Here is a 23455-nt window from a genome sequence, read left to right as displayed (position 1 = left end):
AGGGCTCCCCCTCCTCTTTCTACTGCGTCTTCTCCGTCTGTCCGTCTACTCTGCCCATCTATAAACATCTTTTGTGCATCGCTTCTCCTGCTTCGTCTTCTTCAACTGCGGCGTGTCTCGCCCCCTGAGAACCACGTGACTGTGGCGTCTTAGTCAGCATGCCCCCTTATCGACATAAAAAAAAGCATCGACGAAGAAGACAAGACGGACGGACAGACGATGAGATGACTTGATATCTTGTTTCACACTCGCTCCCAACGCTCATTTGCACACTTGTCGTCGAGCTGAAGCTGCCGCTGGCTACGGCTGGCATACTCTCGTTCCACAAGCTACGCGGAAGGTAGCCCTCATGGCAGCACAGCTACCCGTTTAACGCAACGGTTTCCTGTATAGATCATCCGCCCCTAGCTCGACCGTTGGACGCTCATTCTCTCACAACCGGCGGGAGTCTATAAAAGGGGCTGAAAAAGGATAGAAAATGGCAGATGATAAGCCAGAAATGGCCCAAGGGCCGGTCGAGATGGAGGTTTCGCAGGGACCAGCTTCCCCTGACCCCCCGCCAGTCCCCCAGAACGACGAGGAACGCAACCCTTTACCAACCGATTCGATGGTGACCGTGCCGCTTTCAGACATACAGAGGGGATCTGGGATATCAGGAGATGGACCTATATTGCCGGATGCCGTATACTGTCCAGACACCGCCGACACTGTCGGTCTTGGGCTGGAAAGTCCAGATGAAACACAAGATGACCGAGAAGAGGCTGCCAAAGAGCTCGAGCCAGCTTCAGAATCACAAGCCGACGAGGCACCCTCAAGGGCTCCGTCAATTGCATCTTCAAGAAAGGCTGAAAGTGTTGGTGGAAACAATAAATCGGACATGGATGACAGTCGAAGCGTTGACTGGGCTGGGCTAGAGGAAACAGAAGTCAACCAGTCAAAGGCATCTGGAGACGATGTGGTGAGTCTTTTGGTCTTCTTGAATGAATAATAGAAGACGAAGAAACCCCCGAAGGCTGTGTCGAAGAGCGTTTAAGATGTAATGGCTATCTTTCTGACCAGGAAATTGAACAGTCAACGACATTGCTCCTAGCACGACTAGAGCAGGAAAACAACGCTCTAGCAACCGATCCAAAGTCTGCTTCAGCGAAAAAGACATCCTTCCGCAGCTCGAGGCCCCCATCTATCCAACAACTTAAAGATCTCGTCAATGACTCTCGATCTTCGCTCCGGTACTCCCAACTGCCCGCTCCCCAAATGACCGAACTCGAGTTCTGGGCTGCGCTTGTGGCCGACTATCCTCGTACCGCTCAGCGGCTCCCTACTCTCACGTCTCATAAGATCCGAGGGGGTGTCCCGCCTCCGCTTCGAGGTGTTGTGTGGCCGAGCATTGCCGGAGCTCGAGATTCTCACCTCCATGATGAGTACGAGAAGCTGTGCGGCGAGACAAGTCCCTACGAAGGCCTTATCGGCAAGGATATCGGAAGAAGCTTCCCCAACGTAGAGATGTTTCGAGATCCGCTTGGGGAAGGCCAGCAGATGCTAGGAAGGGTACTCAAGTGCTTTAGTCTCTATGACAGCAAGATTGGGTATTGCCAGGGCCTAGGCTTCGTCGTTGGACCCTTATTAATGCATATGAGCGAAGCCGAGGCCTTCAGCGTCCTTGTCAGGTCCGTCTCCCCTTACTACCTCTCTTTGATTGATCTCTACTTACTGACACGTATCCGACACAGACTGATGGACCATTATGACTTGCGATCGTGTTTCCTGCCTACTTTATCAGGGCTCCATCTCCGTATCTATCAATTCCAATCGTTACTCTCGCATCATGCACCAGAGCTATTTGCTCATCTTGATACACTCAAAATAGAACCAGTGTATGTATCACAATGGTTCTTGTCGTTCTTTGCTGTCACCTGTCCTCTTCCCATGCTTTTGCGGATTTACGACGTTCTTTTGCTCGAAGGAGCCTGCGAGACCTTAATGCGTGTTGCATTGTCCCTTATGCAGCGGAACCAGCACAGGATCATGGCGTGCACCGAATTCGAAGACGCCATGCAGCTGTTGTTATCGAGAAGCTTATGGGATCCGTAAGTACTCCCCCTTGATGCTAGTGGTACCTGCGCGCTTTGCTGAAGCTGTATTCACTCTAGGTATGCCTGCAATGCTGATGACCTTGTTACGGACTTTGTGTCACTCACCTCCCTGGTCACTCACGAAAGCTTGCACGCTCTAGAATTGAAGTACCAGGAAACACAAGGCAATGCACAAAGTGTGTCACTGCCTCAGCTTCAAGCCATCGCTTCCCGATTCCTAGGTAGACTCTGGGCAGGCTCAAGCTCCCACAGCTCTGTAAAATCCGTTGCTCAAAACCCCAGCATTCCCACCCCAGGATCGAGTCCTTCCATGGGTGTTACTCGAACCCCGTCGAAACAGAGCATGGCTTCAACCCTTAACTCTTTGGAGTCATCGGCCTCAGAAGCCAGCACGGCGCCGACCGAGGCATCCACCTCATCAGGTTCAAACATCGACAATGCGACGCCGAAGCCAAAGGCTCATCGCTTGCAAACCAGCGACAAGGATCTGCACTCGCAGATAGAAGATCTTCTTCTCGCCCTTTCAGACATGCAGCGAGAGCAGGCTGCCCTAGCTAAGCAATTGCAGCAAGAACGGGAAGAACGCGAAGAGGATCAGCTGGTTGCTGCTCAGCTACTTTCTCGTATCAAAGAGAACCCAGCTGAGCAGCCTGATGCTGAACTTATCCTCAAGGCAGAAGAAAGATTCGCTTCGACAGAGCCACGGCGCTTGTCGATGCTGCAAACCAAACAGCAGCTACTCGACGATGTTGAAATGTGGAAGAGCAAATACGAACTCGAATCTACTAGGTGTCTGGGAATGGGCCGAACCATTGATGAGCACGAGCAGCAGAATGCCCAACTAAAAGAACAGCTTAAGGAAGCTCGAAGTAGAGTTCAGGACGCACATAAAGAAAAGCAGCGGCTTGAACGTACAATACAAGAGCTTCGAACGAAAAAGCCACCCCTATCGAAACTGCAAACCGATCGCCCCGAATCAATTGGGTCGGAGGACGACAAGTCTGCCAATGGCCTGCGAGAATTCAAGCTTGGGAAAGCCAGCTCTCCCAAAACGTCAACGTTCTCGAAACGGACGAGCAGCCTGGGAGCCCCCAAGTCCCTTGTTGGTGATGATGAAGGCCTACTCCTAGAGCTTGTCAACGCGAAGACCTCTGAGGCGATCGCACGACAGGAGCTAGAAGAGATGAAGGTCAAATTGGACACCCTTAAGCGACTCATGAGTCGCTCTACCGGTGCAACATCACCTGCCTCCACTCCCGGCGACTCCAGCCCCAGCATCCTGGTCACTGCATCTAAAGCAACCCCGGATGCAACCGCCGCGCCCAAGTCGCAAAACTCATCCCCTTCAGTCGGCTTCTTTAGCGGATGGACTAGGCGCACGGCATCTACCACTAACGCTGTCATACCCGACTCCAAGTGAAGCATATCACTATACAAGGAAAAGACGCGAGGCTCGCAGCCTGGCTTCTTCGCTTTTGGCTCTTTTGTTTCCAGGATGCGAATTTCTTGCGTTCAAACAAAAGTTCAAACAAAAGCTTCATATTTTGACATACTAATAAGGAAAAAAATTGGTCTTGAAGCTAATATTTATCTACTTGACGGAGTTTCAAACTGTTCTTTTAATTTTACATGGCATACTGCCATTGGAGGACTATTTTGAGCTGTTTACTTTCTTTAACATCTAGTTACCCTCTTCGGGGGAAACCACTGCATCCTTGCCAGCATAGCGATCACACAATATACCACACACTACTTTTGGTGTCAGCCTGTATAAATACCCCATTCAATCATGCCTTCGTTTTTTCATTCTTTCTCCTGGCATTGCTTTATTCTTTTGATCTTGGCCAATCTCTTAATTATGCATTTACCCCAAACAGTAATGGTCCAGCCTATGTATCTATCTGCCCTTTTTTGTTATCTATATATAACCTTTACCTTTTGTGTGGTGTATTAAAAATAGTTCCAGCGCGAACTGGCAATGGGAATTCATTGGTTATTGGGTACAGAGTATGTCCTGTTTTGGCATCCTTGTAAGCACGGCGCTTAAGGCACAGCTCCTGAAACAAAGCCGCAGAGGCAAGCCCATAGAATTCGGTAGGCTTGTTTACACATACTAAACGTCAAACGGGCGTCAATGACAGGTAGTACTGCATCAACTAGCGCTATGTACTCTTTCATCAACTAGTGGGTTAACTAGTTGGCTAACTAGTTAACTGGTTGGTGCTTTTTTTAGACCGTGGAACTACCGCTCAGGGGCTTGCCACCATGTGATGTGTGAATGAATCTGGTTGCAGACAAGGGTAGAGAACGGCTCTAGGGGAGAGTGGAAGATACTAGGACTGATGCCATTGCGGACTCAGTTATCCAATAACAGAATGGCTAGGGGGTTAAAGGATATGAATAGCAACCTCAATGTATATATATATGCGCTGTGGCCATGCCTCAAAATCAACTTCAATCACCACTCAATCAACTGTTAACAATCTACTTTGTGCCCTAGCTGGACTGCTCCAACCAATCCAACACGAAAGACTGAAATTAGTAGTTCGAGATGAAGTCTTTCTTGATCCTCGCTCTGGGCCTTGTGAGCGTGACTACTGCTTTGCCCACGAGCCAGACTCCTAGCACCGTCGTTGCTCAGGTGCTTATTCCCCCCATTGCCAGATTGGCAGTCAATATATTCCATATACATAATTCGAAACTAACATTGAGATTCTTCTGTGATATAGCAAGCAGTATGCCCCATGAACACTCCTTGTACACACCAGGAGAATTGTACCCGGTTTGGCAGAAATTGCTTTTGCCATGTAAGTATCCAAAACTTCTGGCCTTTTCAACTAGAACTTCATATCTGACATCATTTCCTGGTAGAACGGAGGTGCCGAGGGGGCCCCTGGGCTTTGTGAAGACTGGGTAAAGTTCGGGCAGAGTATTTCCGGAGGACGTCACCAGTAATGTTGGAATCGGGAGCATTCTTTGTTCTTAAAAGTTGTTTTCGCGGTGATAGTTACATGTGAAGGAGTAATCACTACACGAAAACATTGCTGTATTCTTTCGTTCAATAACATTTTTTAGGCGTAGCTCAATTTTTGGCCAAACAAAGGCTCTGGAAGGTTATGACTCAAACAAAAGAATTTATCAGGGCTACAAACATCATGTCCTCGGCTCAGGTGACTGTTTAATCCATATAAGTAAACGTACGGAGTAGAGACGGTGCATTAAAAACAGAAACAGGCGCCGGATATTATACACAGTAATAAAAACAGGGACAGTGAAACAAAGCATATAAAATGACGATAACCACTGTTCGAGTATGCTCATGCATATCGTCACTGGGCCCAAGGCAGTCAACCATTGTACTGATGAAGGAAATGTCGAGCGAGCCTAAGAAACCCTAGTTCACTTTTGTTGTTTCATAATATCAAACGGTGGCTAGACATAAGTTGATTTCCCAGCATCTACTGAGCTCCTTTCATGGATAGCACGGCGATGCTTAAGTTCGTTCCTGTTGCGAGCCACACCCTGTGCAAACTTGGATCTTGCACGAATTTCAGGGCCTTTCCAGTAGAAAATATAGATGGGTACGGTGACAAGAAAGGATATGCACCCCAGAATGGTTGAGGGTATCTCGAGCCGGTACTTATGTTTAATGTTTTGATACACTGGTAGCAGGACAGACGGTTAAATCATATGCGGTGCGCCAATGCTTGAAAAGATCAGGGACTACCTACTGGGCGTGGAGTATAGAGCCGCAATGCCAGCCAAGAAATCTCTTGCTAAAGCATTGCCACCAGTTGCTGAAGCAGAGTATGGGCCGTAACTTGCGACCATGTAGTCGATGGTTGCCATATAAATGCAGTACTAAGGACACACCATATTAGCCATTTACCCCTGGACTGGTACAGTATAATTTGTCATGCAGGACGTTCAGGATACTAACATTTGCAATCGCAATTAGCATTGAAAAAAACATCGGTGCGAACCAATGCACTGCAGGAGGCCCCATGCTTGTCCAGGCAAATCCAAAGAGGCCAATCGTTTCCAAAGGAGCGGCTTTAAAGATGGGTTAGCCTATGTCATAAAAAATTGGATAGGGAAGGGTTACTGACTGAACAGAAGCCACCAGAGCCGCGACTCAGGGTCGAGACCATCAGGATTTCTAGACATGGCTCTTTTATCTTTCATAATCACTGGGAAAAATGAAAAGTAGGCAAGGAAGTAGCCAATCATGATTCTATATGACAGGAGGTCAGCAGTTTATCAAAGGCATGTTACAGGGGCAAAAACATACGGAATAAAGGCAAGACCGATCTGAATGGTACCAAAACCCCAACGGCTATACACCGGGCGGAATGACTCAAGAAAAGTGAAAATGAGGGCATCACTAAATCCGCTGAGGAGAGAAAGAAATAGAACAATCGGTTCGCGGACAAACATACTGAAGGGGCGGACCCAGATTGTTACAACTTCCTTAAGTGTGAGGCTGGATCCACGAAGCTCGAGAGGACCATAAACATTCGCGATACCTGACTTCCGTTGCTTTTTTGCCAAATTATTTAGCACAATAGTTGAGCGTGTTTCTGGTACAAGGAGAAAGTGAGCAAGCTGGACCACGGCTCCAAGAATTAGTTGGATCCAGAAATTCCATCGCCAGTGAAGGCGAACTTCCATAAATCCTCCAGCAATAGGACCGACGACGGAGCCCGCAACGGAAGACAAAACGATAAAGGCAACTGCATACTGCTGCTGATCCGGTTCCCACATATCTGCTATCATTCCCATAGTGACAGAACCTCCAGCCGAAGATAGGCCTCCGAGGGTGCGGCCGGCGACGATGTAAGAGAACTTGGGAGCGAGGGCGCAGAGAACTTGCCATATGTTGACCAAAAGCAAACTGAGCTGCATGACAGGCCATCGACCAAGCTCTTCACTCCACGGTGCCCAAAGTTCACTGCCGAACGCATATGCAATCAGGAAGGACATCTGGCCCAGTCTGGCGGTGGCTTCGGTGATTGAAAAGTGGCTAGCCATGGGCGCAATAGCGTTGGCATAGATGCTCGTGTTAAAATTCATGGAGACCTGCACAAAAAAGATGATAACGAGGATAGTCCATTTCTTCCACCAGGGGTATGAAAACGGGAGCTGCTGGTAGTTTTCTGACTCTTGTATCTCGATTCGACTGGCCTTAAGCGTCGACAATTTCTCACCATCCCCACTAGACCCATCAGTTGGTGGGACATTGGTGACAGCAGTGCTTCCGGAAGAAACTGTCTCAACAGGTAATGCCTTTTCATGGGCTGTGGGCAGGCTGGCTGTATCTTCATCAGCTGAGCTATCTGAACGGCGGTTTCTGCTGATGTCGATCCTAACGGCAGTATATCTTTGGCCAGTCATGATGATAACCAATACAGCTATAACCCTGAAAGAATATATATGTATGTTAAACACCGGTTGTCCCTGGGGATGGAAAACCGATATGGTGCGCAGCATCAGATACATGTCTGGAGCAGATGACAAGACGAGGCTGAAGAGGGAAGGAAAAAGGGAGAATAAGGAAAAATTGGAGAAGAGGGAAGTGCCATGACATCAGTGTAAACAACAAAAATCGGTTGCGCCTTCTCCGTGGTAGATGCCTATTGAGTGATGGAAAGAGCAAGACCTAGAAAGAGAAGGCCCAGAGGGAGGGTATCAGAATGCGCCTACTCTCGAAGAAATACGAGTGGCCGAGGAAGGTAAACATGCTGCCGCAATGGGAGACTTGGTATAAGCACTGCTGAAACTGTATATTACATGTCGTCGTCGTCTGGGTCATAAAGATCAAGGTCGAGCTTCGGCTTCACTTTCGCTGGTTCTGCTGTATGGCTGGCACTATTCCCAGCTTGGTGGTTTAGAGATGCAGTACCCGTCTCTGCAGGGTGGCCAACACCCGCATCAGGTTGTGGTTGATATCCTTGCCCTGCCGATTGAGTTTCTTCATTTGTCATATCTTTCTGCATTGCAGCTTGCAGGATGTGCTCGACTTCTTTTCCAATATCCTTCCCCTCTGCAGCGGCAGTTGCGTGGAGATGGGCCATAAGACCCATACGGATACGGTCCTCGCTGGGGTACGGGAGCGCAGACATGAGTCGAGTCCAGTTGGCGGTCTCATCCAGCCAGGAGACGGTGTCCTGAGGTAAAGCAGCGATACCAACGCCCGTCGTCTGCCCATGGCCCACAGCCATCCCATCCTTCTTTGCTATCTCGCCGTTCGCCTCTGCTGCCGTGTCAGCATTTGGCGGCTCCTTTGACAACATCGTTGTGCTGGAGGCATCGGCAGCGGCCTCGTTGTTGTACTTGCTTATCCGTCTGGCAAATCCAAGCAGCAATCGGTAGTCTACCTCACCCTTCCGTATCTTATCCTTGTCCTTTTCGCCCATTTCAACATCGCTTCCTGCCCCATCGTCACTGTCTTCATCCGAGTCATCATCCTCTCCTGCAGCCGCAGATATCTCGTCTCCAAGCTCCCCAACCTGCCGAACTGTCTCCCGCACTCGCTCCTCAAGGCTGAGGGCTTCAGCACGTAGTCGAAGGATCTTAGAGTAGTTCGCCTGGTGTGTTCTCAGTGTCTGCAGCGCGTTGCTAAGCGCGTCGTCAGCTTCAAGAAGAGAGACTGTTGCCGCTGGCGCCCCCGAAGCTGTGGGAGTCGACGTGATGGACGTCAGCAGGGCATTAAGCCGGGCCTCCAGGGAGGTGAGAGGCGCCAGTATCTCTGCATTCATGGTATCTCACAGCGTCTCATCGTGTCGCTGTTCTTCTTCTGCGCTTGTTCGAAAGATGTCATTCAACATGTGCTTACGTAATTAACTACTACTTTATATCGACGAAGCAAACAAGGAGTAGAGAAGGCAATAAAGACAGGAGAAGAACAATATAAGTGAGTATAAAGATATATAAAGAGAGAGAATCTGACTATGTCATTCATCCAGCTTGAGTGATCTCTGTAGTGCATATGCTGCCAACGCTGTGGGTTCAGGCAATCGTACGGAAATTTTGTTATCTTTCTCCCGCCGAGCCTCATCTCGCTCCATCTCAAGGGTCCTTCAATCTCCTACAGGATAACAACATAAAACTCTTCAAGCCTCTGCCTTATACAACTATTCAACAGATACAGCTACCTACACGCCTTTCTGACCCTTCACCTTATCCACGCCTCTATTTCATTTAACCCTCCTCGCATCGCTCCGACCTCCCTCAGCCAGTATCTAGTTACAGCCCCGCGGACCACCCTACCCTTCACCCGGCGTCGAGCGCACGCTTTCTCACCATAATAATACAAGTTATATCGGCTAGTAAGCCCTGCGCAAGGAGCTAGGACAGCATGGGTAAATCGTGAGCCGTCTCCTGGACCCCTTCAAGCGCCCTCACAATCGATCACCTCCCCGCGTTCGACATTCTGCGGGGAGAGGTCGATCGTAAATACCAAGTCTCTCCTGCTGGCCCTAGGCAGCTGGGCAGGATACACATGTATCTACTCAACGTGAAGAGCTATATGATATTCGGGCCCTTGATTAAGCCCATGAACACCTCTATTTTCCATATGTCCGTGAAAGTTGCCTGCTGACAGTGTCTCTTTTATCCCTGCAGACAGTCTAAACTATCGCCGAGCCAGCTCGAAGAACTTCAGAGATCAACACATTTCGACAAGAAGGAACTGCAGCAGTGGTATAAAGGTTGGTCTGCTGGAGTACATAAATTAAACCTTTCCATAGTTGAGACATTCCTGCTGAACGGACAACTTGGTAGGCTTCCTGAAAGATTGCCCATCTGGCACCCTCACCAAAGAAGAATTCCAGAAGATATACCGGCAGTTCTTCCCCTTTGGTGACCCGTCATCATTCGCCAATTATGTTTTCCGTGTGTTTGACGCAGATGGAAGCGGTATGATCGATTTTAAGGAGTTTATCTGTGCACTCTCCGTCACTTCAAGGGGTAAGATGGAGGATAAGCTCGACTGGGCGTTCCAGTTATACGATATCGACGGAGATGGCAAGATCAGCTACGAAGAGATGCTTGCTATCGTTGAGGCTATCTATAAAATGGTATGTTACCTGACTAGTTTGACTTGGTAGTGTGTATACTGACCATTTCTTAGGTTGGGTCCATGGTCAAGCTCCCCGAGGACGAAGACACTCCTGAAAAACGAGTACAGAAAATATTCCGGATGATGGACAAAGATGAGAATGGCAGTTTGGATATCAGCGAGTTCAAGGAAGGAAGTAAGCGAGACGAGACTATAGTCAGTGCTCTGTCCTTGTACGATGGCTTGGTATAGGGTGTGTCTATGCCATGGCGGCTGTTTATTCTATTATTATCATTATTGCTCTATTTTCCCACTGCGTTATCGTCACAGTCAACCAACTATCCTATGTCATGCTGTCAATATTTTGTTTCCGCTTATTTACTTTACTAGACGGTCCACATCTCGCTGATGCCGTTCGATGATTCCATGCTTGTGTATGCTTGATACTTATTACCTTATATCCTTTCCCGCTTGTCCTGTTGTGCTATAACTCCTCTTGTCTGTGTAACTACGCTGTTTGGTCAATCTCTGAGATATCAGAAACGGAGATGCAGGCGTGGAAAAAAGGAGGTGTATTCAAAATTTTAATTTCGTCAAAAATAGCTATCGTAGATCTAAAGCCAACCTGCCGGTTTCAGTCATTAAGCGGGCGAACGGGGGGATAGTAATACAGAGACTTAAAATCCAGTCTAGGATGGAAAAGTGAACGGGAATAATCCCAGGGAATAAGAATAGGGACAAGAATCACAACGTTGACGAAGGAAAAGGGGGTTAAAGATGAATGAGTTAGTCGACCTTGATGGAGCCATAAATTCTATGGACAAAGGCCCAGCTGGCAAACAAGCCAATGGTACCTGAATTTGTTTTAGAGAGTATTAGCGTGCAGTCTGCAAATATAAGGTATCTGATTCCAAGGTAGGGCTTACCAGTTAATACAAAGACTAGGAAAGCCAAAAGCGCAGAATAGCCGAGATACAGAACAGCGCCAGTCACACCGCCGAAGCTGACACGGGTTGCCCAGAAGATAAGCGCGTTAAGGAAGACGTATCCACCGGTCATGCCAGCGCCGATAAATGCCCTCCAGTGCCAGCGGTAGTCTTCTGCACAGAGCAAGAAATAGACTAGGAGAACGGTGGTGGTCGCAGAAGTCATAATCATAAGTCCGTAGCATAGGAAGAGGAATCCAAACATGTAATAGATTTTGTTTGTCCAAAGGGAAGTCATGATGAAGTATAGTTCCACAAAAATAGTGGCGAATGGAAGCATGCCAGTTACCAGTGTTGATGGTAGAGGACGGAGAGACCAGACTGATGGGGGGATCTGGCGAGGGATCTGGTTGGTCCTGGTAGGTCCTTCAAAGCCCTATAAAAATGTTAGTATCAAAACACAAGTATTTGAGTCAGGATACGGCGAGCTTACGGGTAGCTTAAGTCCGATCCAGCTGCCAGCAACACTAAGTGGCACACTGATAACAAACCAGATGATAACAGTGAGAATCATGGTGGTAAACGGAACAGCACCGCTTGATCCTTTAGCCCAAACAAAAAGATTGAGCAAGAAGAAGGTAGAGAATGCGATGGCTGGGACGAGTACAGGGGTGAGGATGATTAGCCGTTTCCAGGATTCACCTCCAAATGACTTGTAGGTTCTTGCAGCGACATAGCCGCCAACGAAGCCAAGTAGAGTATATAGTATTAGAATAACCGTCCCCAAGAAACCTCTATTCGAGGGTGAAAGGAGGCCAAAAAGTGCAAATACTAGCAAATTAAATTAGACCGCCGAAGTAAAACGTGCCTGGGGAAGCATTGAAACTTACCAACAGTGATACCGGTCATGACGAAGAGCTGAGCACCATTTCCTACCAGCAAACTGAGCAAAAGTGGGTGGTTTGGGGTGCGGAACACATCCCCATGGACTAGCTTCCAGCCAGAGTCCTCCTGTATCCCATCTTCGACCGAGTCACCGTTGTCGTTGAAGTCATCCATGTTGATCATGCTCAGGCGATTGTACCGTGCAATATCCTTCCGTAAGGCCCGAAGTAGGATGCTGCTCACTAGGGTAACAAGCAAGATGACGAATACGGCGGAATAGATAAGCCAGTACCAATGAACACTGGGGTCGTAGACATGTAGATATTTATCCCATCTCGTTGCCCAGGCGGTAGAGGACTCGCGCCACGTAACACTATACGTCCAAGCAACGGAAGTCTCCGCGGTACCGTCCAGAAGTACAATGTCCTTGCTGGAGCAGTCAGCCTTGTCTCTAGACACCTTCGTCTTCCGGGAGGAGGGGGTGACGAGGACCCCGACAACACGGTACTTCTCCTTGGTCCCGAGCCCAGCAACACGGTGGTATTCGATGTCGATATCGTAGTGGTTGTGAAGGAAGGATTGTCCATCGCTGTTGATATCTCCCAGGAGAAAGCCCGGGCTGTAGAACTGCTCGTTTGTCTGATCGTCGGTGTTTATCTGAGCTGCGGGGAGGCCGTCGATGAGCCAGTTGATGTTATAGCCCTGCCATATCCTGTGGTTCACGAATTGGCTGCTGAGTCCGTCGAACTTGACCTCTGGACAGAGCAGCTTGCAGGACTCGTTCTTGGCCATGTGTAGCTCGAACGGCGAGGTGAGGATACGGTCGCCGAAAATAATGCTACCGAGGGACTCCCGAACATCCTGCGGCCCGTCCTTTGGCTGGCAGAAGTGGAATGCCGGGTGGTAGTAGTCGTAGGAGAAGACAGAGTGGACTTGGGCATCCTGGGCCACCGTTGGCGTAAGATGATTGACATGAAGAGGGACTTTCTGACCGACGTCGTAGGAGGTGGGAGCTACACCAGGTAGATAGAAGGCCGAAGAGACGCTCGGGGCAAGCAGCGAGAGCAACACTTGCGACTTGCTTGGAGGCCGCATCGTGGTAGGTTGGTGGTGTTAGGTCGTAAGCTGATGTATAGGCTTTGGCCCAGGCCGCATGCGAGCCAGGGGGCGAGAAACGGCGGCGAAGCTCTTCTCTCAGTTGGAAGGGCGTGCTCCGTAACTAAGTGTTATATATTTGTCAGTTCTCGCACACACACACTCTCTCGTTCGCTCTCTCTTCCTCCTGCGGTGTTGGTATTTGATGTCTTGCTGTCTTCTTGTCGACTTTGACTTGGTGTTTCGGGGAAAAAGGAAGAACCAGCTTAGTCATCCAAGCTACCGACAAGCTCCGTTTATTAAAATCGGCAGCAAACTTGATATCTACAACTTTCAACAATAATGTAGACTCCGTACATATGTTGGTTATATGAACAGTCTCCTTTTTTCCACATCTTCTCCCTCTTCATCTTCTTCTTGATTTTGAAATTTTATATTATTATTATTACTACTGTTAAAAATAATCACTAATTATTAGATAATTAGGGGTTCAATTCCTAGACCGCCGGATCAAAAGGGGGTTAAAAAGGGGAGATTAACCATCCCGTTTCTTCAGTTCTTCGGCTTGTTCGGCTCGCACATCTTGATCGTGAGATTGCCCTGCTTGAATGTGTTCGCTACGCAGTTCCCGGAGCGGCAGTCATTCCCATCACGGCATGGCCATCCATCGAAGGCCTTGTCGCTATGCATGGTCGTACTAGATAGCAAGCACGTTTTGGCGCGACATTCGAGCTTATCCCTGAGGACTTTGGAGGTACCAATGAGCTGTCGCCTACGGTCTTGCGATCTGGGCCCAACGAACCGGGGAGACACCTGCTGGGGCGGAGACAGCAAGGCCTTTAAGGATGCAGAAAGGGGATCTTCTGTTGTGTCCTCAAGCACGCCGCAGTCCTTGTTCGAGTCGCAGAACTGTCCAAACCTGGACTGGTCTGGTTTTGCGCACACTCGCACCGTCTTCCCGAGGTCGCTGAAGTTGGGAGTCGCGAGAGTGAAGCGGCAGACCCCCCCTTCTGCGCAGTCGGTGTCGTCGCCGCAAGCCCAGTCATCGCGGCACACTTGTCGGATACAGATGTCGCTTTCGCACTGATCATTCGAATTGCATGAAGCGCCCACGCTTGCTTTTCCCTCGATGCAAACGCCGTTCTCGCCGCACTTATACTCCATTTTACAGGGCTGGTCAACCGAGCAAGCCTCCCCGATTCTCGCAAGCATAACGCATTTATGGTTGATGCAGACGGTGCCCTTGATGCAGCCCCCTAGATTGTGACCCTCAGATGCACCGTCTCCTTCTCTGTTCACCCAGCCACACCGTCGGGCGAGGATTGTGGTAGCGCTCAACAGTATGAGGACAGATGAGGTGAGAATCTTCATTGTATTGGTAAAAAAGGGCGGTCGTCTAGGCTGGCGATGAAGGTAGGAAGTATATTATATATGTATATATATATATATATATTTTTGGAAAGCGACCAGGTCACAATTATCGGTTCTATCGCAGGTATGTGTCAAGGCAATGGTCCTAGAGAACTATCAGCACATAAACATACTTGCCAGCGGCGAGCGTTCCTCCTTTTATCTCTGTGCGGAATCTAATCTCCAGGCAAGCCTCCAATCTGTCCATCGTTCATCTCAAGTATTGCATTGAAGACCAACGGGGCCTGTGGCTAGCACTATCGCCTGCAAGCCGTTCAAGGCAAGAATCATGGTCATCCATATAGTCAGATTAACAACGGTCCAGAATTCCAGCCCGGCTAGTCTCTTGAGAAACTACCTAGCTAGTATAGAAACCAAGCCGCCGCTTGGAACTGAGCATCCATCCATGGGGTATCAACTCTACGGAGGCCTACTCCGTATAGTTACCTGCCAGCCAGGTAATTAACGGGGATGTGATCGGCCATGATGCATAGCGTTAAAGACGTTTTTATGCAGTGGGCGCCTGTGTGATATAACTAACTAGCTAACCAACAAGTAACGAGTACTCCGTAGGTGGTTACATCAAAGCCGGCTGCCCTGCCTGGAATGGGCTGTATCACAACAGGCGAATAGCTCTGCCGTCGTGTGATGAGTTCGATCTCTAGGTATCACCGTGAGAAGGGCTTTCTTTTGCTGTAAATATTTAACTGGTTTCTGTCCTTGACTGCTGCAGATCGATCATCAAAATATCCATTTCCTCCCGGTTAACCGTTTGCCTGATAACTACGGAGTAGTCAATGAACTCGAAGCATCGGCCACGACCTGCATACAAGGCTTGATGCGAGATAATTAACTAGTTGACCGACGTAGTTTATCCCTGGTTTGTCGCATGTCGCATATGAGTAGCTAGAGAGAGAGTTGAATTTTTGTTCAGGTGTTGTTACTTCGACATAAATAGAGGCTTCCTCGCGGCAAGAAAGGCCGGTAAACAGCTGCTTCAGGCCGCTCGATCACTACCTAGCTACATACCCAGGTAACTGCTATATAAATACGGTAGGTGACGACCATTGGCTGTAACTTAGGTAGTATTATAACAGGCTTCTATAGGGTTAGGGGATATAGTTAACCCCATACCACAACTGATGGGGGCGGTATTAAAGGGAACTTTACATCTACATATCGATATATAGAATGTCCAATTTTTGGCATCACATTCAATTATACGTAGTATGAAATGGACTTCTGACCGCTAGATTAGAAAGATTGTAGAAGGTAACGGAGGTCAATAGTCATTGTCGATTCTGATTACGACTGAGAATGTACTGCTGTCGCTCTGATCCCCATATTGGCAGTACTATCGACAACGGTGCGGGTTGCTTTTCTCCTCCTTGCCAAACATCTGGATCGAGAGTACGAATTTTAGCACAACGTGGCAGTCGGAGTCCGTTGTCCTCTGGAATCCCTTCCTCTTCTAGTCTCTCTATAGCGCGAAGCTGCTCAGGATTCGCTGTTTGACGAAGCAGGGTCCAAAATTCTGCGTCGGACACTCGCCACAATACCTTATCATCCATATACCCTGCCTCTACCAGTTCGCCTATCACCCGGCCCGTCCGCTGACACATGTCGATGTGGGCTGGACTTGACCAGACATCTTTGTCGGTAGTGATGTATGCTCGAGAAAGAATCAGCGCTACATGGGGTTCGTCTAGAACTAGCAGACGGCGGGTCGCTGTAGCACTAGGAAACACCTTCAGTGAGCCGACAACCCTTCTAGCTTCTTCTATGGCAAGCTTTCCGAAGCTGACGGCGTCGCGTAAAGCATAGTCTAGGCGATCAGCACACAGTTGAGGCGATGGCATCTCTACTAAAGGGAACAGTTCTTCTTCGAAGACCTTCTGGTTGATCCCGTGTCTGGCGAGGGTATCCGGCAGCCGCGTCGTCTTAAGATATCGTGTCTTGTATACCTCGTGATAGCTTCCTTCTCCAGGCTTGGAGAGAGCATAATCGATGACGTGACTGAGGTTGGTATGAGAGATGTCATGGAGAAGAGCGGCGACTTGTTCTTCAATCGTGGCACCAACTCTTCGCACGAGTATAAATGCACCGACCGAATGTTCGAGCCGTGTGACTCCCGGTGTGAGGCCCAAGAACCCAGTGACTCCATGCTGGTAGATGCCTTGCAGTCGCTGCACCTCCGAGCTTTGAAGAAGCTCTACGAGAACTGGCTCATGGACCAGTTCCTCTCCGTAAATTTCATCTCGGATCAAGATGCTATGATTATCGATGAGTTGGTGTGTTTGGAGGACGCCGACATTGGTAGGAGATGACATCTCTGTTGGACCAATAACTATGTATTAACAGAAGCAACCGAAGCAGGATGACTGGGAAAATTATGTGCGCGGTCGAGGAAGCAGTACTCTGGCTTCAAAGGCTTATATATCGCTTTCGTAATGCGCCTGTTTTATACAGTGCAGGGGCGGGATTTGACTATTCGGATGGTGTGTTGGCGGGATGGATGGGCATTTTCTGGAAGTTACAGGATCTACCGGTACATGGGGACTGTGGATATGGAATTGTGACGATCTAGCGGACGCTGCTGTCGACTGTTTGCCCAAGTACGGATCGTTTGGGGACATCCACGACTCATCCATGCTTTAACCCGGAGTAGTCATTGCTTGCTTTGGTGCTTTCGTATGCTGTTCTCTTGGAGAAATACTTCCCTTTTCTGGTTGCAGGGCCAGGCAATCCTCTGAGTATATATTTTTACCCCGTCGCGTCCAACGCTACTTGTTGAGAACTGGTAGACGCCGCTGTATTGTATCCCATTTCCTCGAATACAATCTGCGCGAGCTTGGCGTTTGTATGAAGAACAATTCCATTGGGGTTCATCACTACCAGCAAAGCCCCCACTGCACCTTCATATCCAGCATCGACCACGCCGGCATTGATACTAACTCCTGGCCGCCATAGGGACGACCTAGGAAAGACGCTTGCTATGCAATTTTGCGGATTTTGAACTGTTTCATTGAAATCGACCAGGTAGTTAGGCCTTTGGCTGGAGTGTAGTTAAATAACTAGTTAATCGTGTGGCTGGCGTTGTCAAATGGTAACTAGGCAAGAAGTTTTGGCCGCCTCACGATTACTATTATCGTCGTCAATCGTGGCCGCTGAAGCCCAATTGGAAATTTGGCGTAGAGTGAGGTCGACACCGCATGGCTGTTGCTGCTGGATGACTTGCTGCAGGTTGCGCACCAACTGGCGGGAAACGACTTCGCATCCGCTGAGAATCATAACTATCCTAGCTTCGTGCTTTTGCTAGTGCCCCAAAGTCAGCGAACTCAACACCCCAAATAGTGATGACAATCACAACTGGAGGATATTAATACAAAACCCGTCGTGGCCCCGGTGCTGGATTTTGTTGCTTTCCATCACATAGCTTCTGCGAAGGACGGGTGTACCGCGATAACCATCGGAACCTACCTAGCTAAATAAATAAATATTCGACTAACGACGCACCTGTCCGCATCCCTGTGGCGCTTCGTGCTTGTGTCTTAGACATGAATATATAAATAGCACTCGAAAGGCCCAAAGGCCCCTCGGCTGCTCTTCAAAGACTTTTCCCTTGTCTTTATTATATAACTATCGGACCGTGGGAGTGAGGGGAAGAGACACGGCGATATAAGATACAATAATAACCACGAAACACCAGCTCCAGTCAGTCGCTACAGAACAAATAAACAACCGGTTAAGCAACCAAAACCCGCCTGTGACTAGTTGAATATGCGTTTCTCGCCGTCTCTGCTCGTCTGGCTGGCGACTGCTGCGCCGCTCTCAGCAGCTACATGCAACCGCGGATACGTGCCATGCGAGGCCCAGGGCGCGGGCTCAGGAAGCCCTCCCTCCATCGGCCCAGACATGATAGGTCTCTACGCGGACGTGGTCAACTCGGCGAACGGCCCTGGGTCGGGGTCACGGCCGGAGAGGAGGTCGCTGAACGAGAGACACGGCGTCTTTGCGCGAGATAACGACCAGGCGAATCTCTGCTGTGAGTCCTCTTCATATTATTATATTCACTTTTTATGCTTGCGACTGACTGACCTGTGGGAAAAGGCATGGAGCCGTCGACCGGTATACGATGCCTGCTGCTGAAGGGGGTCAAGATATCATTCTGCTGGGTGAGCTCGCGCTACGATACTCATATTGGGCAGTTATCTACGAAAAATAGACATACTGATATCCATCTGTAGGACCGATTTACCACCAACTACTACTTTGCGGACGGATCCTACGGCAGCGTGACGACGGGCGAATACCACCTGGCAAACGGCGACTCGGTCAACCTGATCATGGGCAACTATACACGCTCCAACGGCGAGAAGGGCAACCTCTACGGTGAAGGAAACCCCAGCCCAAACCTCAGCACACTCCCGATCCCTACCCAGTTCACCAGCAAGGGAGTTGGCACGGCAATCCCAGGGAGCGAGCTTGGAGGCGCGGCTACGTATACCCCCAGCGTCACCGTCAGTCAAGGCACAACTCGCGCTGCCTCGACGATCCCGGCCACTACCATCCCTGCCAGCACGAACAGTGAAGGCGTCATCGTCCCTGGTACCACCGTCCAGGAAACTGTCGTACCGGGCACAACGGCTGGGCCGGCCACTGTCACCGTGACCGCGCCAGGGAAAAACCCAACTGCACCACCAAATGCTGGCAGCCAGACGGTGCAGTTGGGACGCTCTTTGATTGCGCCGGTGGTTGTACTGGCCTGTGCCATTATGTTATGATTTCCTTTCTTACTATGACGTTGATGACGACGAGATGACAACGACGGTGATGGCTTAGACGGACAATTCAGGGTCCATTCGTATGTATGTACTCATATGGACTAATAATGTTTTAGATGATAAACTGGGTTAATCTATATTGATATTAGTTACTCAAAGTTATTCATGGCAGGAATCTTGACTTAATCATCAGGCTGGCTACTAACTCAACAGCCTGCCCACGGCACTGTCGCCATGAACCAAAATACTTCGGAAGAACGATTCAAACTGCTAACATAGGGCCGACACCACAGACGGACTAAAGATTGTTTCATCATAGAATATATCCGTCTTAATAGTCTCAGAGCTCACATAACACTCAACAGTGAATGGGATTTTACGTGCGAACAGCCGCTCAACCTGCTTCATCCCCAAGGGCAAACAGTCTTCATCCACCTTGCGACTTGCCACCGGATGTATGACAAGGAGAGGCGATGATTCCCACGCCTGATGTACATCCTCACCCAACTGTGAGCGGAAGATATCCCAATCAGCATGCATATACGGGATGCTTTTGACGAGCTGATTCTGAATACCTTCAAGCCAACTGGTGACTGCCTGCTCCTTCTTGATAAGTATTCGGAGGGGAACCTGAGCAGCCGTCGGCGCAACTATGTCCTCGATTCCTACTAGTAGGAATTCACGTCCAGATTAAAGAACAGTCAAGATGACGGCGTTCGACGCTGATTCCTGATGGATCGCAAGAGCCCAAGCTGCCTGGACGATAGTGGACAAGGTGATTGAGTTCATACGATCTGTCGCCGGGAAGGAGATTTCAAAACTGTACGATTTAGCTCTTGCGGGCTCGTCGACTTGCTTCCGGAAAAAGAGAGCCGTTTGAGTTACCCCGGACAGCTCTGTTTTCCAGAACTCATGATACCTATCAGTACTTGTGGTTTGGATCTGCTCAATCAAACGGGTAAACGGTGTCCACTCAGGGGACGGCGATTCTGGTGCTAGATATATCTCTCCCAGACGCGCAAACAGGAGCTTCTTGGACCACCCGTCCCATGCTGAATGGTGCGAGATTACACCAAAATATTGTTGATTCGAATCACAGTCTAGGATAACTGCAGCACTAGTAAGGGGCTGCCCGAGACGAAAACCCAATGGCGTTTTGTTCTCCATGAAGCCCTGAAGTGACGTCCATTTTTCGCATACTCGCTTGTCGTTGGAGATCACCTGAATGAATCTCCTACCTGGTAATTTGATCACCCTTGCCCCAAGAGTTGGAATCTCCGCCATGACTTTCTCCCAGGCGTTTTGTAGCTTGGTTATCTCAATTTTTGGCGGGACAGAATAAATCCACAGTGCCTGGAGCTCACCAGGGTGAGCCAAGGCGTACTCAGCCCAGTAAGATTGGAGAGGGGTGCAAGGGTAAATATCCTCGATTTCTGAGCTAGTGAGAGATGCTTGTTCCAATGCTATGTTCAATACACCCTTCAATTCTCCTCCATCCAACAATGAGAATTGCGCAATTGAATCTGCTCCGTGCTTGCTCTTAAATGGAGTTGCTACCACTGCCTGGTCAGATAAACATGGGTATTGGAAAATATCTGCTACTGTGATGTGCAAATTGGATTGACGCGCTGCGGCCACTAGTCTAATTGCTGCAAATGAATCACCACCGCGCTTGAAGAAATTCAAGTCCCTTCTTTGTTTTGAAGCGCATTCCCCAAGACCCCATCCCATAATTGTAGCAATGTCCACTCTTGAGGATCAAGGCAATCCTCGGCTGCATCGTCTGCGCCTTGTGTGGCAGGAATGATTAACTTCCTCTCAATCTGCAAAAGCTCACATTTTAAGACTCTACGATCTGTCTTCCCATGAACCGTCAGAGGGGCAGCTTGAATTGGGAGAAAGAGAGAAGGAATCATATAGCGAGGAAGCCAGGCCGCAAGCTCTCGTGACAAGTTTGCTGCCAATTCGGCAAATTCTGGTGTGAACCGGCCAACATAATTACCCCTTATCGATCGGGCACCTGTGCTTTTCGGTGCTTCAGCGTGATATACAGACGCAACCAAGGTCGGTCGTTCTTCGTCCTTCAGAGGAATGAATTCCACAATAGCTTGGTATTCCTGGCTGGTAACTTTCGATATCAAAGACTCGATTTCACCAAACTCGATGCGTTGTCCATTGATCTTTGCCTGAGTATCCCTTCGGCCGATGAAATCGATGCTTCCATCCTCCCGGTACATCGCCAAATCACCAGTCTTATAGATTCGTGCCGCTGGATCATTACGAAACAACTTCAGCCAAGACGGTGCTTCCACAAACGATTTCGTCGCATTATCCTGGAGGTATCCTCTGGCTAGCGTGGGACCTTCTATCAACAACTCCCCTTCTTCTCCGACTGGCAAAATATCTTCAATGTTCGATGGATTGACGACCCAAAGCGAGCTGCCAACGGGGAAACCGATATTAGTTGGCTTCATACCGGGAACCATCCCAGGGTTTATCGCACATTTGAGACAGCATTCGCTCGGATCGTAGCCATTGATTAGCTGCAAATGAGGAGACCATTTTTCGATGTGACGTGCTTTCATTGACTCCCCCGACAAGAGGAGAATCTTCAAACCGGGTACCTCTTGAGGTTCTAAAAGATCCGAAACTCCAGGTGTAACATTGAGAAAATTGGCGTCTAAGTCTCTGATGCACTTCGCAAGGTCGTTAATTCTCTGATTCTCGTTTGGTATGCATATGCAACCGCCGACCATTAGCGTTGTTAACATGTCTTCCATGCAAGGGTCAAATGTGAAGGCTGCAAACTGGAAAACACGCGACCTTTCATCACGCTGAATGATGCTCGCTCGTGCTAACGCACTTGAGCAAAACGCCCGGTGCTCTATGGTGAAGCCCTTTGGGGCATCCGTTGTGCCGGAGGTGAACATGACATACAGCGCTGCACGAGCATCTCCTTTGGGGTAACTCCCGTCTGAACCATGTCTGTTTGCGATATCAATGCTCGACTCATCAACGACGATGCCTCTGAGCTCCTTCAATGCTTCATGTTGAGAATGCTGGGGTGAAGAGAGTACAACACTCGCATTGACAGTTTTGATCATATATTCAAGCCGAGCAGCTGGATGCGACGGGTCAAGCAAGAGAAAGGCCGCACCAATTTTCATTACTGCCAGAATAGCCACAATCGTCCACTTGGATTTCTCGAAACACATCGGCACGACCGTCCCTGCCTTGACCGTCGCTTTGTGGAGTTTAGGAACCAGCGAATCAGAAAGTTCGTCTAACTCCCGGTAGGTCAAGTTGCCATCCCAGGAGTTGACTGCATCCGCTAGTGGCTGCCGTAAGGTACGCTCCTTGATAAGTTCGTGGACAGTATAGAGGTGTTCTCGCGGCGTTTCCTTGTTCCAAGTGTGACTAGCTGCGATCTGAAGGGCCAACTTTGCCAAGCACGGCTCAGAGATAGTTCGGCCATTGGCTGCTTCTGGTCGTTGGTGTATCTCGAGGGCCATCTTGTGAAGGTATAAGCTGATTATGATTCAATAGGAGAAGCTCATGTGCAGGTTTTAGCTTAACCCAACGACGAGAATTTATAAATCAACTAGCTGCTTATAGAGGACACTCTATAATCGATTAAATTGAAACGATCAAGCTCCTACGATTAGCTAGCTCGTCCGTTCAACCAATTAACAGAATTAAAAGCCGTCGCTTGTTAGTCTAGAGCAGTTATGCAATATAAGGCGTCACCGTATGCAGGGTAACTAGAGCTGCATGCAAGGTAATTCGTGAGCCAACACATCTGCGCCAATTCCACAACTATGTACGGAGTTGGAATCTAGTATTACGGAGTACATGGGCTGGACAAATGTCCAGTTTACTATCAACCAGTTGGTTACCAGGGCCATGCAGTGTCCAAATTACACTGCTTCAAAGCTACTTGTTAACCATGTGGTACTTCCTCTACCACTAACTAGTTATGCAATATAACTCTACGGCAATAACCAGGACGCATAGCGATATAGCTCCCCGTGTAGAAAGTAACGTGTTTATTATATCACGATGAAACAACCTGCCACATAGAACATCTATCAAGAAGATTGACAGCATTCATATTGGGCAGTTGATCGGGAAGACAAATCTAATAGTTACTAACTACGGCGCATAACCGCCACAGCCAGCAAATTCCTAAAGCAATCCCAAATG

The 23455-nt window shown here is 48.9% G+C and overlaps 11 protein-coding genes across 11 annotated transcripts; 4 read left to right on the top strand and 7 right to left on the bottom strand.

Moving 5' to 3' along the window:
• Positions 1 to 478: 478 nt before the first annotated feature.
• On the top strand, positions 479 to 3513 carry MGYG_03479 (TBC1 domain family member 1; the record flags this gene model as incomplete). Its single annotated transcript, XM_003173259.1, has 4 exons — positions 479 to 958; positions 1072 to 1667; positions 1731 to 2087; positions 2151 to 3513. The coding sequence occupies 4 exons, from the start codon at positions 479 to 481 to the stop codon at positions 3511 to 3513; spliced, it is 2796 nt and encodes a 931-aa protein (XP_003173307.1).
• A 1131-nt stretch (positions 3514 to 4644) lies between these two features.
• On the top strand, positions 4645 to 5048 carry MGYG_03478 (hypothetical protein; the record flags this gene model as incomplete). The annotated part of the gene is made up of 3 exons (XM_003173258.1): positions 4645 to 4734; positions 4823 to 4900; positions 4965 to 5048. 3 exons carry the CDS (start codon positions 4645 to 4647, stop codon positions 5046 to 5048), a joined length of 252 nt encoding a protein of 83 aa, XP_003173306.1.
• A 477-nt stretch (positions 5049 to 5525) lies between these two features.
• MGYG_03477 (polyamine transporter 4) lies at positions 5526 to 7487 on the bottom strand (the record flags this gene model as incomplete). The annotated part of the gene is made up of 5 exons (XM_003173257.1): positions 5526 to 5755; positions 5825 to 5954; positions 6034 to 6146; positions 6203 to 6327; positions 6385 to 7487. 5 exons carry the CDS (start codon positions 7485 to 7487, stop codon positions 5526 to 5528), a joined length of 1701 nt encoding a protein of 566 aa, XP_003173305.1.
• A 392-nt stretch (positions 7488 to 7879) lies between these two features.
• On the bottom strand, positions 7880 to 8851 carry MGYG_03476 (hypothetical protein; the record flags this gene model as incomplete). The annotated part of the gene is made up of 1 exon (XM_003173256.1): positions 7880 to 8851. One exon carries the CDS (start codon positions 8849 to 8851, stop codon positions 7880 to 7882), a length of 972 nt encoding a protein of 323 aa, XP_003173304.1.
• A 797-nt stretch (positions 8852 to 9648) lies between these two features.
• MGYG_03475 (neuronal calcium sensor 1) lies at positions 9649 to 10404 on the top strand (the record flags this gene model as incomplete). The annotated part of the gene is made up of 4 exons (XM_003173255.1): positions 9649 to 9671; positions 9717 to 9802; positions 9876 to 10171; positions 10225 to 10404. 4 exons carry the CDS (start codon positions 9649 to 9651, stop codon positions 10402 to 10404), a joined length of 585 nt encoding a protein of 194 aa, XP_003173303.1.
• Positions 10405 to 10938: 534 nt separating this feature from the next.
• On the bottom strand, positions 10939 to 13058 carry MGYG_03474 (endomembrane protein EMP70; the record flags this gene model as incomplete). Its single annotated transcript, XM_003173254.1, has 4 exons — positions 10939 to 11006; positions 11079 to 11514; positions 11572 to 11909; positions 11969 to 13058. 4 exons carry the CDS (start codon positions 13056 to 13058, stop codon positions 10939 to 10941), a joined length of 1932 nt encoding a protein of 643 aa, XP_003173302.1.
• Positions 13059 to 13610: 552 nt separating this feature from the next.
• On the bottom strand, positions 13611 to 14429 carry MGYG_03473 (hypothetical protein; the record flags this gene model as incomplete). Its single annotated transcript, XM_003173253.1, has 2 exons — positions 13611 to 13740; positions 13771 to 14429. The coding sequence occupies 2 exons, from the start codon at positions 14427 to 14429 to the stop codon at positions 13611 to 13613; spliced, it is 789 nt and encodes a 262-aa protein (XP_003173301.1).
• A 1328-nt stretch (positions 14430 to 15757) lies between these two features.
• On the bottom strand, positions 15758 to 16798 carry MGYG_03472 (metal dependent phosphohydrolase; the record flags this gene model as incomplete). Its single annotated transcript, XM_003173252.1, has 1 exon — positions 15758 to 16798. The coding sequence occupies one exon, from the start codon at positions 16796 to 16798 to the stop codon at positions 15758 to 15760; it is 1041 nt and encodes a 346-aa protein (XP_003173300.1).
• Positions 16799 to 17231: 433 nt separating this feature from the next.
• MGYG_03471 (deoxyUTP pyrophosphatase) lies at positions 17232 to 17759 on the bottom strand (the record flags this gene model as incomplete). Its single annotated transcript, XM_003173251.1, has 2 exons — positions 17232 to 17485; positions 17606 to 17759. The coding sequence occupies 2 exons, from the start codon at positions 17757 to 17759 to the stop codon at positions 17232 to 17234; spliced, it is 408 nt and encodes a 135-aa protein (XP_003173299.1).
• A 489-nt stretch (positions 17760 to 18248) lies between these two features.
• MGYG_03470 (hypothetical protein) lies at positions 18249 to 19252 on the top strand (the record flags this gene model as incomplete). The annotated part of the gene is made up of 3 exons (XM_003173250.1): positions 18249 to 18513; positions 18579 to 18643; positions 18716 to 19252. The coding sequence occupies 3 exons, from the start codon at positions 18249 to 18251 to the stop codon at positions 19250 to 19252; spliced, it is 867 nt and encodes a 288-aa protein (XP_003173298.1).
• Positions 19253 to 19522: 270 nt separating this feature from the next.
• Positions 19523 to 22764, bottom strand: MGYG_03469 (hypothetical protein; the record flags this gene model as incomplete). Its single annotated transcript, XM_003173249.1, has 3 exons — positions 19523 to 19920; positions 20044 to 20815; positions 20974 to 22764. The coding sequence occupies 3 exons, from the start codon at positions 22762 to 22764 to the stop codon at positions 19523 to 19525; spliced, it is 2961 nt and encodes a 986-aa protein (XP_003173297.1).
• Positions 22765 to 23455: the final 691 nt, after the last annotated feature.

The sequence above is a fragment of the Nannizzia gypsea genome, genomic scaffold (assembly GCF_000150975.2).
Source record: "Nannizzia gypsea CBS 118893 supercont1.3 genomic scaffold, whole genome shotgun sequence".
Classification (NCBI taxonomy): Eukaryota; Fungi; Ascomycota; class Eurotiomycetes; order Onygenales; family Arthrodermataceae; genus Nannizzia; species Nannizzia gypsea.
Note: the sequence above shows the minus strand (reverse complement) of the source record. Positions and strands in the feature narration are given on the sequence as shown.